This window comes from Saccopteryx leptura, chromosome 3 (genome assembly GCF_036850995.1).
Source record: "Saccopteryx leptura isolate mSacLep1 chromosome 3, mSacLep1_pri_phased_curated, whole genome shotgun sequence".
Lineage (NCBI taxonomy): Eukaryota > Metazoa > Chordata > Mammalia > Chiroptera > Emballonuridae > Saccopteryx > Saccopteryx leptura.
The window spans coordinates 40,126,103-40,141,859 of record NC_089505.1 but is presented as its reverse complement, the minus strand read 5'-3'; the positions used below and the strand labels follow the sequence as shown (position 1 = coordinate 40,141,859).

General features: G+C 33.8%; 1 protein-coding gene across 17 annotated transcripts in view; it reads right to left on the bottom strand.

Annotated features, from left to right (window-relative positions):
• TRDN (triadin) overlaps nucleotides 1–15,757 on the bottom strand; it is a 415,240-nt gene that overhangs the window by 154,693 nt on the left and 244,790 nt on the right. For 15 of the 17 annotated variants that reach the window (XR_010750049.1, XM_066373320.1, XM_066373321.1 and 12 more), the window contains exon 13: nucleotides 488–541. Coding sequence is in view for 14 of the 17 variants with exons in the window: in XM_066373320.1 (XP_066229417.1) it covers nucleotides 488–541 (54 nt within the window). In the remaining 3 variants the exon portion in view is untranslated. Of the gene's footprint in view, nucleotides 1–487; nucleotides 545–15,757 lie in introns of all 17 variants that reach the window. The other 2 variants (XR_010750050.1, XR_010750051.1) reach the window with 1 other exon arrangement.

The window sequence follows — 15,757 nt, the reverse complement described above, 5'->3', positions numbered from 1 at the left end:
CACATGTGGCCCCCTGAGGCCATTTATCCGGCCCCGCTGCACTTCTGGAAGGGGCACCTCTTTCATTGGTGGTCAGTGAGAGGAGCATAGTTCCCATTGAAATATTGGTCAGTTTGTTGATTGAAATTTACTTGTTCTTTTTTTTAAAATATTGTATTTGTTCCCGTTTTGTTTTTTTACTTTAAAGTAAGATATGTGCAGTGTGCATAGGGATTTGTTCATAGTTTTTTTTTATAGTCTGGCCCTCCAACAGTCTGAGGGACAGTGAACTGGCCCCCTGTGTAAAAAGTTTGGGGACCCCTGGTCTAAATCATGCTTTCCTCAATTACTAAATAAATATTTGAAATGTATATCTTTATGCAACAATGAAATGTTTTCTATAATAATCCAGCAGATGGTGCTATTCTGCAACAAACAGCTTTTACTTTTGTCAATAAAGTGCTATGTAAGTGGAAAAATATTTTTTTCCAAGTGTTTTATTGCTTACCTTGTGATGTAACTTTCATAGCTCCTTGTTTGGTTTCAGGTGTTTTCCTTTGTTCTTATAAAGATAAAAGGTAAATCAACATGAAGTTGTGTCAGAAAGATATACAATACAATTTTTTTTAAAGGAAAAATTACAAAGTCAAAACAGAAAACATTGCCCTTAGCATTCAAAATTGTTAAGAAATCAACAGAATTATTAGGGAGATCACTGAGAATTAGGCTTACTGAGACAAAAATAAAATGACTGAACCAAAGATAAACATAAAATAGGTTTCCCAGACTGATTTGTTTCACTGTTCACTGAGCATGGAACACTTTGCATTTGTTTAGCACTTATATTTGAAACTCTTAGAATTCTTTATAAATTATTTCTATATGCTCAGCCCTTTAAAATGCATGGAACATTTAGACATAAAGTGTCTCTTGAATGAACAATATGAGAAGGAAGATTTGATCATTTGTTTTAGATATTGACCTCGACTCATTCATTCATCACATGTTTATTTTGGACCTATTGGGTGTATGTACTAGCTAAGTATAAATGTAGTAGTTGATACACATATGTATTCAATCTTATTTAATTGTCATCAAATGTTGTTTTCAGCTAGTTTAACACAGGGAAAGCAGGTTTATAGTTGTGATGGAAAAAGAATACAATATAATTAAATATATTTTTTAAAGATTTACTTATTCATTTTAAAGAGGGAGCAGAGAGAGAGAAAGAGAAAGAGAGAGAGGGGGAAAGGAGGAGAAAGCATCAACTCCCATATGTGCTTTGACCAGGGCAAGTCCAGGGTTTTGAACCGAAGACCTTAGCATTCCAGGTCGGCACTTTATTCACTGTGCCACCACAGGTAAGGCCAATAATACAATTATAATTAAATGATAATACAAGAATAAATTTTGCATTTTGCATACTCATAACTATACCCCTACTTTTGCTCAATTCTATGTTATAATTCTGGTTAAAGTTATAAAAATAATGATTCCATCAGAATAACTTGGCAAAGAATGATAAGCATAGATTCCATGTTTTTGTGCCCAAACAAAAGAGATTCAAGCCCTGGCCGGTTGGCTCAGCGGTAGAGCGTCGGCCTAGCGTGCGGAGGACCCGGGTTCGATTCCCGGCCAGGGCACACAGGAGAAGCGCCCATTTGCTTCTCCACCCCTCCGCCGCGCTTTCCTCTCTGTCTCTCTCTTCCCCTCCCGCAGCCAAGGCTCCATTGGAGCAAAGATGGCCCGGGTGCTGGGGATGGCTCCTTGGCCTCTGCCTCAGGCGCTAGAGTGGCTCTGGTCGCAATATGGCGACGCCCAGGATGGGCAGAGCATCGCCCCCTGGTGGGCAGAGCATCGCCCCTGGTGGGCGTGCCGGGTGGATCCCGGTCGGGCGCATGCGGGAGTCTGTCTGACTGTCTCTCCCCATTTCCAGCTTCAGAAATGAAAAAAAAAAAAAAAAAAAAAAAAAGAGATTCAATTTGGAATTCATTTCTTACTGCTTGTTGGTGAAAGAATTATCCATTTATGTTGTAACTGTGATTATGAAAATGCTAATTTTAATTTTGTTTTTATATAAAAAGAATTGTTTGATTCACACATATAATTTCCATTATTGCTATATTTATTTTTCCAACAAAATATCCTTTGCCAGAATTAAGGTCAGAATCCCTTCTTTCTATGATCTCTTTATTATTAATTTTTTTTTCTGCAGGATAATTTCATGCCAAATATCATGCTAGTGTTACCTTTGTCACATCTAATAGATAGTCTCAATAATTAGTCAAGATTTACCTACAGATATTAAATTTTTAACTAGAGTATTTCTAAGTATTGCTCTAACTCTGCAGGTAGTATTTAGTAGGTACTTAATAAATAATTAGTTAATAAAAATGTGGATAAAAAGATATAAGGAAAAATCCAAAATATTATCAAAAGTGCCCTAAATTACTCTGGTGTTTTACTTCTTAACATCTCAACATATCAGAAAAACATACCAGAGTTCTTCACTTATTAAAAAAAAAATTTTACAATTGAAGTGAGTAAAGCCCCAGAATTTTTACATTTGTTTTTCCTCCTATCTTCTCTTTTCTCTTCATGTCCTTTTAGATCACTTATCTTAACTGAGACATCTGCTTCTAAGATTCTGTTGGACCTCCCAGTACACATAACTATGAATTATGGAGAGCTTTTCTTAAGGATTTCTTCTTCCATCAGTCATTTGGTTTCTATGTCAGCTGCTTTCTCCTTCAGTAAACAGAATTCAGATCATGCTCTTGACTATTTAGCATTCCCTGTTTGAGTATCCTGACAGATGACAGATGGGTCACCTCTCAGCAGAGTCACAGCCTCACTACCCTTATTTTGTATCTGTTTGGCTGTGTGCACATTGAGTTGGCATGTTTAAACAGCTCAGACCTATGGACTCTTTTTTCTGCTATGCCTTAGTTCCCGGCTCCCTAAGAAAAGCAAACAAACAAACAAAAATACCTCACCAATCCACTAATGCATTAAAAACATTGTTCCTGGTAAAAGGGTTATTATAAAGGGTTAGTTCTACAGGTAATGTGCACACACAAAGGGATGATTTTAATGGAGAGAACTCTCAGGATGACAGCAGTAAGAGTTGTTTGTCCCTCAAAATTTCATCTATTCTTTCTCTGATCGCCAGCTTTTAAGTCAATTTATATTAATTCACTTTTATGTGAATGACATCTCAGTAAAAATTAACAATTTAAAACCAAATGCTTTTCACCCAGTCTGCCAATTTACATCCACCCAACTAAAATACCGACTTCAAATCTTTTGAGGATACATACAGTGGTGACCAGAAATGACATCTGTTTGTGTCTAGCATTCTAGTTTTAAAAACTGTATGACTTCAAGGAGGGAGTCTCCAGAGACCAGAAATGTACAACATTGAGAAGGCCATACCCAAATTGTATAAGAGAAAAAGCATATCAAGTCTATACAGACAAGACGAAAAAAGTAAAGGGATTAAGAATTACAAATTGGTAGTCAGAGAGTAGTCCTGAAGATGTAAAGAGCGGTCCTGGCCGGTTGGCTCAGCGGTAGAGCATCCGCCTGGCGTGCGGGGGACTCGGGCACGTGGGAGAAGTGCCCATTTGCTTCTCCACCCCCACCCTCTCCTTCCTCTCTGTCTCTCTCTTCCCCTCCCGCAACCAAGGCTCTATTGGAGCAAAGATGGCCCGGGCGCTGGGGATGGCTCCTTGGCCTCTGCCCCAGGCGCTAGAGTGGCTCTGGTCTCGGCAGAGCGACGCCCCGGAGGGGCAGAGCATCGCCCCCTGGTGGGCAGAGCGCCCCCCCTGGTGGCCGTGCCGGGTGGATCCCGTCGGGCGCATGCAGGAGTCTGTCCGACTGTCTCTCCCCATTTCCAGCTTCAAGAAAGATAAAAAAAAAAAAAAAAAAAAAGATGTAAAGAGCAGCAAAGCAATATTGTAACAACTATGTATGGTGTCTGGTGAGTCCTGAAATATCTGGGCAACACTTTGTAAAATATGAATAAGATGGTCTAATCACTAAGTTGTATATCTGAAAGAAGTGCAAAATAATATTGAGTATAAACTGTAATTTATAATAAGTTTTTAAAAAATAATAAAAAATAATCCATGCTGACAAATTTTTATTATAAGTATCTTTCTGGATCCTTTTGATTATAGCTGACTTAAAAAATATTTTATTAGAAAAATTTTGAATATATATAAAAAGAAAATATAATAAACTCCATGCTTTCAACGCCCATTCAATATCAAGTTATGGCTGGTCTTATTTCTTCTGTATTACTCATTATTTATACTACATGCATCCCAAATAAAAATTTTATTATATCAAATGACTTTAGCTAAGTCTTCATTTGATAATCTTTATAGTTATATTTTTAAATAAAATACAGTGATTTAAATAAAAACAGGGTGACAAATTCAACAAAAATTATAATAATTCTGAAATTTATAAATAATATTTTGGACCTCAAAATTAGAAACAAGATGGACCTAGATTAAAATGTCAGCATAATTCACTTGGGAATGTTTTAGCAGGAAATTGATCAGAGAAGTTAGTATTCATAGGTTCCCAAAATATGTTGTATTTATATACACAAATTGTCCAGATAAACCAAAATTTTCAGTCTCTTCTGATTTCACAGGCATGAACCAGACTCATTCAGAAATTTTAAAAATACTGTGAGCCCACAAATATTTTGTTCAAGAATTGATTTTTATATACAACTTTGAATATCCACTTAATATCATGAATTTTTCATCTATTGTACTCTGTTTATATTTTTCTTTTTATATAAAATCTAAATTGACTAAGTTTTCAAATGTAGATTTTATATAACTTCAACAGAAAATGGACTGCTATACTGTGAATACAGTATTGGTCTTTGGCTTATAAAAGGCAGATGAAAAATAATAATATACATTTACATTTTAAATACTTTCTAAGCAATTCCCAAGCCCACAAAAGTAATTCATTCTATTTATTTATTTTTATATTTTGATAAGTTGGGGAAATCATTTTCTCTAGAAAAGTGTATGCCTATTAGAGAGAAAAATCTGACAGAGGTAAGTGAATAAATACTAGCAGGTGGTAAACTAAATGATGAGTTCTGATAAAACTTGGTCATTTTACAATACCCAGCCCACTGAATTTGGACATACAGATTTCTATTTCAATGTGTAATCATAATTTGATTATTTATTTATGCTACTATAATAATCTATAATTCCACTAATCTGTAAACTCCTTGGGATCACTAACTCATTTATTCAAGTTTATAACACTAGGATCTAGCAAAATCTGGGGAAATTCTCTTTAATAAATATATAAGGGATTTACTACATAAAAAAGAACCTAATTATAAAAGTGATAAAAAAAATCTATTTGATAAGTTTGAAATGAGACTTTGAGTTTAGGAATCTGTTTCATTTTTAAGATAATACAAAACTAATTCAAACTCTCCTTTTCTCTTTGATCATTGATCATGTATTATGCAAAAAGAGCTTTAATTTTAAATTTCAGAACTTGATTTTCACTAGAATACTCAGGGATCCTGACTGCATTTCAGAATTTTGAAGAATTTCACTGTTTCAAACAAACTTCCAACTGATTTGTATGGGTTAGAAAATACCGGAATTCAGTTTAAGGGTGTGATATGAACTATATATTTTTTACTACTGAAGTAAGTCAATCTACTCCTTCATGTTCCAATAAGGAAACAAACATTTGTTTAAAAGTGATCTCTGGCTAATTCTGCAATAGTACAAGGCATTTAGACTGTTCTTAAGTCAGAAAACTAGATATAGAAAAGTTGAATGCCTTTTCATAAACTAGGAGAGAAAATAATATTTATCGGCTTAGCAACTAAACTTCGAGTCAGCAGTATAAAACCTCTGTGACCCCTCAAAATGTATACAATCCTGCAATCCAGAGAGCTGTTAAATCAAGTTTTATATTATTGTTTCTAGTATTACAAAATTTAACATTATTTTTAGATGTAGATACTCTCCAAATAAAGAAAGGTTAACATTTAAGCTAAAAGGCACTATATACTTAAAAGCTCTGAAGCTAAGCCTCTTGTACTTGTAGCTCCAGGAAAGCATGTCTCAGGGGCCTTGCTTCATTTCAGTATGATAATTACCCTATTGAGATGAAATTAATCATGAAGCAGCCTTGGGCCATCCTGTCTGACCAAGGGGACTGAAGCTTGAAAGGAGGGCCTATTTGCTGCTAGATATGCAAATTGCCTAAGGTGCACAATGCAGAAATATGAATAATTTATCAAAATAATCTGTTATTGCTAGAGGTTAAAATCTAAATAAACTAGCAACATCATTTACAATAGGTAGCATAATTTAGCTAGACTTTTTTTTCCCCTCCACAAAAATCTTCATCCCTTAAACAATGCATTTTGTTTCAGAATCTAAGTAGCCTTTAACTTAATATTGTAGCATCATGGAGTTTAATTTAGGAGAAAAACATGATTATTTCATGTTCACTAAAATAGTCTGGATTTTTTTCCTTAAATCTTTAATAACATAGACTATCATTTCCATTAAAACCATTCTAATTTGAAAAACAAATTTTTGATGTTTTAATTAAATCTTAATTAAACTCGACTGACAGTACTACACATGAAATCAGCTTTTAAAAATATAATTTAGAAATAATTAAGCATAAGAAAAAAAACTGACTGGGAAACATTAAACCAAGTGGATAGCGGTTTCAGAAAATTGATCAGATTCATAGTCTTTTTTGCTCTGTGGTACTGCAGTCAGAATGGGAAGATGTTACAATCAACTTCAAAGAGAATCTGAAATTCTTGTAAAAATGGTAACATTTATAAAATTCAGATTTATTACAATGACAAATCTGAATAATTTCTAAAGAAGAAGAAATCCTTAAGTGAGAGTCCTAAACTCAGAGGTTTATTATTTAGCAAGCCCTTTCTGCTAAACGTTACTCTTCGGTTAAGCATAGTTTAGGGAACAAACAACACCAGATTTGATTTCTGTAAAGGAAAGCATTGTTCTTTAAATAATTACTGAGATTCTTCATTCATTTTTTTTTTCCATGTTTGTTGCATGTGTGCTTACTGGAAGTGAGACATCACCACTGCCCTGGTTAAAAGTTATATGAAAAGTACTAAATAAAGGGTATAGTAATCTGCATTTTAGATAAGACTTGAAGAAGAGATAGAGTATAGAGCCACAAAAGAACAAGGGAAAGAGGATAGCAAAGAGTGAGTAAGTATTCTCATGGGATTATTCTTCAATCAGGCTGGGGCACAAGAGTCTCATTGATGCTGATGAGAAATAAAAATAAAATTTTAAGACGTTTTAAAATGTACATTATGGTCAGATAATTGACCTTAAACTTGGAATAAATGAAACATGGGTTTTTTTTTCTTAGACTATTGAGAGTCATTGCATTTTTTGATCAGGAAGTTACACAGTAATGGTTTGAAGAGAGAAAACTTCCCATAACTGTCAGAAGAAAGGGTGTATCCTGGTAGCATGGAAACCAGGTAAATTGTCACTGAATTACTAGTGTAAAATGATAATTTCTTAGAGTTGGCCAGTTTTCATAAAAACGGAAAGAAAATAATAAGTTAGACATTTTAAAAAGATATTAATTGAATTTTTAGATTTTTGTGACATGTACAGAGGAAAAAGAAGGAGGTGTTTATTCAAATGTGACAGGTCTAGGACCTGATAAACAAAATTATTTTGAATATAACTTTATTAAATTGATAATACACATTGAATTTGAGGCAATAGTAGAACTTCAAGTGAAAATATTGAGTAGACATTGGGAGAAAAATATGGCCCCGAAGGGATATGCAGATTCTAAAATCATCCACACGGAGGTAGAAATTAAAATTCTGAGCGTGAAAGTGAACTTTTTTTTTAAGGGACAGATAGAAGGCCTCAAGTTGCCATTCTACTGAGAAAAATATTAGTTAATAAGTATAAGAACAATCCAAATAATATTTATTTCAACAAGGTCAAGAAAAGAGGACATTTAAGGAGGGAAGAATAAACCTCATAATTAAATAGTAAGAGAACTTGTTTTGATAGAGAGAGAGTATTCAACAACATTGAGAACATGACTTTGGAATAGGAATGAAAACAGAAGGAAACCTATTGTTTTGTGACTGTCTTAGCCTATGGATAACTAATGTTGTGGCAGGACTGGCCCTAGTGGTTCTTATTATGACTGAACGATGTACCTCAGCAATGACCAACAGGAAACTTTGAACAAAGAAATATTTATTACTTACAAATCTGGGAAATTACATGGTAAACCTGGGGCCACACATCATGGTTGGAACGGGGGTGGGGGGTAGGGGGGGGTGGAGCAATGCTCAGGGCTAGGTTTTGCTTTTACTGGGATATAAGGTGGAGCCCAGGGTTCAACAAGCTTACTCCTTATTAATGAATTTAAAACATAAAAGTAGAAATTTAAAACAAGGGAAGAGAAAAAAAGAAAACTAGTGGCCCAGTTATTGAAATAGTAAATGAAGAGTTTTAAAACGGGACAATCCCTGCCTCTTCTGGTCAGCAATGTATTTGTTCAAAATAACCGTATTTGAAGTGGATGCCTCTTTCAAGTAGATGCCTTGGCAATCAAAACTTAAATCAGCTTTTTTATTTTGTATTGCAAAAATAAAAATGCTAACTGTTAGGACTTACACTACATTTAAATTTAGTGGCTTAAGTCCAGTGGTGACAAAATCAAGGTAGAGTGTGTATAAAACTTATTTGACAGGTGTGACAGAGGACACTAAAGAAAATAAAAGAGAGAGAGAATACAAAGTGGCTCAAAGGTAGTAGGAGGATTAACCAAAAGCTTTCCTTTCAAAACAGGAGACTCCTGTTTTGTTTGAAGAGAGTAGAGAAATATCTAGTGGAGAAAAAAACATTGAACTGTCTAAAAGCCAAGTAGATAGCAAGATCCCAGAATGTGTGGGAAGGAATGAAAAAAGGCACAAGTAGAGGTATTTACCTGAGGAGAAAAGGCATAGCTTCCTTCTGGAAATCAAAAATGAAAATGGCTCTACTGAAACGTCAAGAATGTACAACTTTATTTCTTGTATAGACAGTTGTTATCAAAGATGACAAAATATATAGAGCACAAGAAAGAGGCCCAAATTCAAAATACATTCAATTTAACTAAAAGCAATTTTTTTTTTAACAAAGGAAAATATTGAGAGTCAGAAAATGAAATAAAAAAGAAAAATATTAGAATTTTAAAATGTAGGTATTAGAAGGATAAAATAGTAATTTAAAAATGACAGTTGGAAAAAATAGGAAAAGATGTTTAATATTCAAATTATTGAAATTTCTTGGGTTTTTTAAAGCATTATATTGTGTTATTAAACATTATATGAAGGTATTCTAATATATCAAAGTTAAAGGGCAACTTTTCTTTCTTAAACTAAAAAGGACCGTTTTACAGTTTACATCTTTAACAAAGACACATAAGGAATATTTGGTTATTTTTTTCTTGTTGCTATCAAAATATCTCTTCTTGGGCCTTTACTAAACTCATGAAAAATAAAATATTTGAATGAAATGACAGCTAATTTTTGAAGCTATGTACTGTGATAGATGCCACTTATTTCACGTTTTTTTCCTAATTTAATATATAAAAATGTTATTGAGGAAAGTCATCAAAAAGACATGACCACTAGTTTGAACCTAGGGCTAGACTGTCGTCGGGCAGTTAGGGGCTCACCGCTCCCTCTCCTGTGCCTGGAATGTGCTCACCCTTTGCCTTCCTCACTCTAAAAACTGCCCAAGGACACAGCCTTGAGATACAAATGGGATTAAACTATCTAGAATAGGTATGTGACTGACCCCATTTAAGTTCTCCACCTTACTTTTAAGATTTGATGGGTGGGTATCCAAAACTAATCATTCTGTAGTTGCTCAAGACAAGACTTACATGGAAATGCCTTTGCTTATTAATCCTGCCACCTAACAACCTTCGAGCTTGTCTTTTTCTTTGGTATCTCTCTGCCTTCCTCCAATGGACATCTGTTTCAGGTTAGACCAGGAAGCTCCCTGGGAGGTTGTAACCCAACATATGCAATTACTTATCTAGTCATACAGGTGATTTTATGTGCTGTTTATTATCTTTGGGATGTGTGTGGAAATATACACTACACATTTAAGATGAAATGTCATTGAATGACAAATAGGTAACAGTCCATATTTATTCTTAATTTTAGAAATTGAACTTTTTTTGGCACATATTTGAGTCATAGCTCTAAGAGTTCAAATGCTTTAACTGTCAGTTCACATACTAATGATCTAAATACATAAATTTGCTTTACAATGTTGGCTTCCCAATAAGGGTATTTTCCTTCTTTATTCTCTCTGTTCTGTCAATATTAAAGAAATTATAATTATGTACTTATTTTGAGAAGCGTCTCCCATGTCAGGCATTCAGATTTAAACTTCAAATGGTACTTAACAGGAAGCTTAGAGCTTCTCTTAATAGCAAACTTACAAGGTGAGCATATTGAGGATTGACCTTGCTCCTGTAGCCCACATGAAAATTCACATGTTACAGAAAATGCACCTTTTTCCTTAGAGGACCATCCAATAAAGTGTAATGGGTTGCTTTAGCAGACAACCTCTCACTGTGAATATTCAAAATCCACACTTACATGCACAAATTAGGGAGTTAATAATCACTAGAGCAATATGCACAGAAGCATTTGAGAATGAGTGAGGGAATGTTAATCTATAAAAAATTTCCCATATACTTTGGTAAAAGGCAAGGTGTTAGCAGTCTTCTAACAAATGGCTTAACTGAAGTTTACTCTCAGAGCTGTAGATCTTCCAACTAGCACATCCCCAGTATACCACAGATGGTCTGAATTCCAATTTGAAGGCAGTGGAAATTTTAGAAATATAAGCTATACATATGAGTTCAGAGACCAAAGAAGAGTTTGGAAAATCTATGTTATGAAAAAATTACAAATGACTCTTTGTGGAACATGAATCATTTCTTAGACTTTAACATTTTGAGGACTTTAACCTCAAAAGCAGACAGAATGAATTTCTATACAGGTATTGATCGACTTACAACCTAGCAACTTACGACCATTCGACTTTATGACCACAATCGCTAGCCACGACTGCTCCGTGTCTGGCAGCGCAAGCGTTGCCCAGCTGGGTGTACTACAGTGCTGACCAATAAAATATTTCATACATGTTTATATATTTTGATATGTTTTGCAATTGGAAAAATGTTTCCTATGGTATTTTTACACCTGTATTTTGTAATTTTATATGTTTTGCAAATATTAAACCAGTTGTACTGATAATGCAGTGTTTTACTTAAACCTGACAAATGAAAAAATAAGAAACAAAATGTGTAGAGATGATACAAATGGCATAAAATGAACAAAGAAAATTATGATATATAACAATAATAAAAGAAAATTATAATAAAATATGACTTAAAGATTTTTATAACATCATTTCACAGTACTGTACATCTAGCCTACTCAACTTATGACCAAATCATGTTACGATCGGTCTGTTGGAACCAATCGTGGTCGTAAGTCGAGCATTAGTTGTACTATATGATAGGGCTGGAGGAGGCCAAAAGTAAGAATCAGTAGAGATTACTATGTTAAATCTTCAGACCAAATACTCAGCAAATCATCATGTATAACTCCACCAGTTTCCCTGATGATATAAAATTTTAGAAGCTAATTTAATAATAATAATTCAAAAAAGCAAACTGATATCCATGGCAGGCAAATTGTAAAACATTGTCACTAAAGGAAAAATACACATTTTATTACTGTCCCCATAATAACTTTAGTCCTCACATGTATCTAACCCAAGATATCAAGTACTACAACCACAATTCAGTCATTATATTACTACTATCAAGAAGAATGCCCTGTCCTTTGAAAAGTAAGCTGAAACTTAGTAATGGCCATTAATACTTTGTGCTGAAATTTTTTAAATGCTGGTATTTCTTCAGAACATACTTGACTCCACATCAATACAGGAAACATATGTCTACTCAAATTGCTTAAAACTTTATTGATGTCTCATCCTTAATTTATTGAATTCTTAAGAAAAGAGATAAAATAAATATCTAGATTAAATTTTTAATTGGAAATATTTTTAAACCAAGTAAAATGTTAAGTTAGAATTATGTAATGCCAAAGAATAATTAAAGCCTATGAATAGTCTATATATTATATTAAACAAAATGAATTTCGCAAACATCAAGATTGTAAAATGTTTTAAGTTCTAAGAACTACCCTTCAATATATTGAAAAGCTTATTCTATTCTCTTGGAATAAAATTTAGTATTTATATGCATCAGTAGAATTGCCAAAGTCCTTTGCATAAATTATTTTACTTGATCTGTGTCATAACCAGGCCCAAACTAAACACAGATACTCTGATTCTTACTCCAGTGTGTTTGTAGAAGAGTAAATTTTAATATAAAATTTAATAAATTTTAATATAAAGTTTAAAACTTTATTACATATGCTATACATTATAAGAATATATAATAAAGAGAAGATACAGTTTGTAAAAGTTTGCTATGAATCACTTTGATAACTATATATAAACATTGGCAAATCTTTTAGCATAAAGGACTCTAATTTCTAAAAAAAATAGTAGTAGCAACAGCAATAATAACAGCTAATTTCTATATAACAACAAAGCCCCTATTGCTTGACTTAAACAAGAAGGAAATACTATATTTTACATAACAAGAAGTCCAAAATGGAAGGGTTCAAGGCTAATTGATTCAGCAGACAAAAACTATCTTCCAGGACGTCCAGTTGGTTTGAGTTCTCTGCCTCATGACTTCAGACAGCCAGCTTTCACCTCATGGTGGCCAGGTAATTGCAGCAATTCCAGCAAAACCATCAAACATGGAAAAAGTCAAACGAAAATGTGGGACCATCTGTTTCTTGATTCTCTGCCTTAGTAGTGAGAAAAATTTCCCAGAAGTCTTTCAACAGAATGTTCGAGGGACAACCAACCTGACCACACAATTATTCATATTTTACAAATAAAGACAATAGAGAAAAAAAGTGATTTAAATAACTTATACAAAGTCACATAGCTGGTAAGTAATGCCCTGAGTTCAGAATCTGAATTCTCCACTATCATGCATATTGACCTTCTCTTATCCTTCTAGTCACTCATCATAAAATGATGAAGTCACTTCCTATTGGTTTCAGCTTGGGTGTTAGCGCTTCTGGACAGTCTTTCAGACCCTCAAGGTTTGAGACAGGTGTTCTTTCCTGTACTTACATAATTTATTAGGTCTTCCCCACAAAAACCTCACCACCAGAAATCAGTTAAAAGAGGCAATATCATGTCAGATAGGGCTAAAGAACATAAGGTTAGAGGCATATGACCTGGGTTCAAACACCATTCCAAGCAATTTCTCGTTATGTGACACTGGCAAATAACTCAAGAGTTCTGTTTCTCAATTTTTATCATCTTTAAAATGTGTTAATGATACCTAGTTTCACATTGTTAATGCATCAATTAATATCTTGAAAATGCATAAAAGAGGCCATGGCAGATAAAAAAGTTTAAAACTCACATCCTCAGTGGTATTCATCTTGTTCATCACAATACCATCTGCACAATATTCAATCAAACTCTCTAAACTTAATTGAACCATCTCAGTATTCATAATGCTTATTAAGCACTTGAATAAGAAGTCATATTTTGGCCCTGGCCAGGTGGTTTAGTGGTGAAGTGTCGACCCTGTGTGCAAGAGGTCATGAGTTAATCCCAAAATCAAGGCACATAGGGGAAGCAGTCAATGAGTACACAACTAAATGCAACAACTAAGTGAAACAACAATTTGATACTTCTTTCTCCCTCTCTTTTTTTCCCTCCCTCCTTTTCTCTCCCTTTCTCTCAAATCAATAAAAAATAATTTTTAAAAGGAAGTCATAGTTTATGTCCTATAATATAAAGTGGAAAGCTCTCATATTTATGTCTTAGAGGAGTAACTTAAAAAGTTGTTTTGCAATCCACACATATAAAATAATTTCCATAGTTTACAATATCAGAAGTAGCCATCCACACTTCTTTGAATTTCCACAACAGAACACATTTTTAAGAGTAATATTCTCAAACAAGAAAAATAATTTTACAAGTGATTTACAGTACTTTAAAGTGGGATCCACAGAATATTAGTTCTCAATATTCTCTTCTCCACAGAGTTCAAGGTTCAAAGAACTCTGGGAAGCATTATACACAGGATGTTCTTTTTCTAGGATTTTACGATGACTTAACATGTTCCAGACTGAAATTCAGTTGTAAGAAGATCAATCTAAGTTAACTCATCATTTTCTAAACATATTTGATGATATAATTCTTGTTTAATATAACACCCATTAATGAGAAACATATACTGGGTGGTGCTGGTATTCCTCTGAATGAAAAAAAAAATTATATTTCTTTCTTTTCTCTAATACTAAATACAATAATATTATATAGTCACTTAGTTATTCATTTAGTAAATATGTATTGAATATCTATAGCTCACTGTACTTGTGTAGAATATGTACAGTTGACAAGGTTCTCTAATATATATTCTTTAATTCAGCTAATAAGTTGGATAGCGGTAGCAATTCAGTTTCACAGATCCCCAAAAGCGATGTGTATGGATGAAAAGAACATAAATATTGTATTCATAAAGGTTAAGCTTTGATTTCCAACTTTGCCATTTACTATTTATATCCTTGAGAATGCTTAGGTTTACAAAGGCTCAAATTGCTGTGAGGATTAAATGAGGCGGCATGTGTAAAGTACCAGGCACAATACTTCGGGCATAATAGGCACTTGCAAATGTATGTTTGCTTCCTAGTCACTTTTGAATGCCAGAAGAGAAACATGGATAGCATTTATTTATTCACCTTAATTTGAACAGAGGCATAATATTCAGTTTACATTGTACCTAGCTCTGTCAATTAAAACAGAGAATAATTAAAATAAAACAAAACAAAAGTCAGATCTGGTGAGAGACAATAAAATAACCAGTATCGTGTGTTATGTTTCATTATAGGGGATGGCTGTTTTATAATTAGAACTCATGGAACAGAACACTTATTTATTCATAGGGGCAGGAACAAATGAGATTTTATGGGAACAATAATTTGATATTTTAACATGAATAAAAGTTATTTTAAAAATCAGGGATGTAGAGGTGAGGGTAAGGGTTTGAACAGCAAAAGAAACCTCTGAAAGAATGGAAGTGTAAGGGAGAATGGGATGACAATTGGCTAGAATTCTGTGTGGGAATGTAGTTAATCGAGTGATAAAACTAGAGACCAATCAGGAAAGGTACTGAAACTCTTATATTCAGAATCTATCCTAAGGACAAAGTAAAGCTTAAACAGATTTACATGGAGAGTGAAATAATCAGATATGTATTTCATGATACCATGTGGTGTGAAATCTGTGGTGAGCATTATGGATTGTGGAGGAGCACCTAAGGATCCAACAGTGTTTCAGATTAAAAGTAACGGTGGCACTGTAACCCATCCCATCATTCTTTTAACATTGTTTCTGTAAATGATGACCTGTTAATTAATATGTAACTGTAGCTAAAGAGCCTGTTTGCTTAAAGATTCTAGAAACTAACTTCCAAAGAAGTAGACTTCAACCTCCAGACATTTCATCTCTGGGAAGTTTACTGACCTTCATTCATAAAAAACAGGATGATACAAAGCAAACCA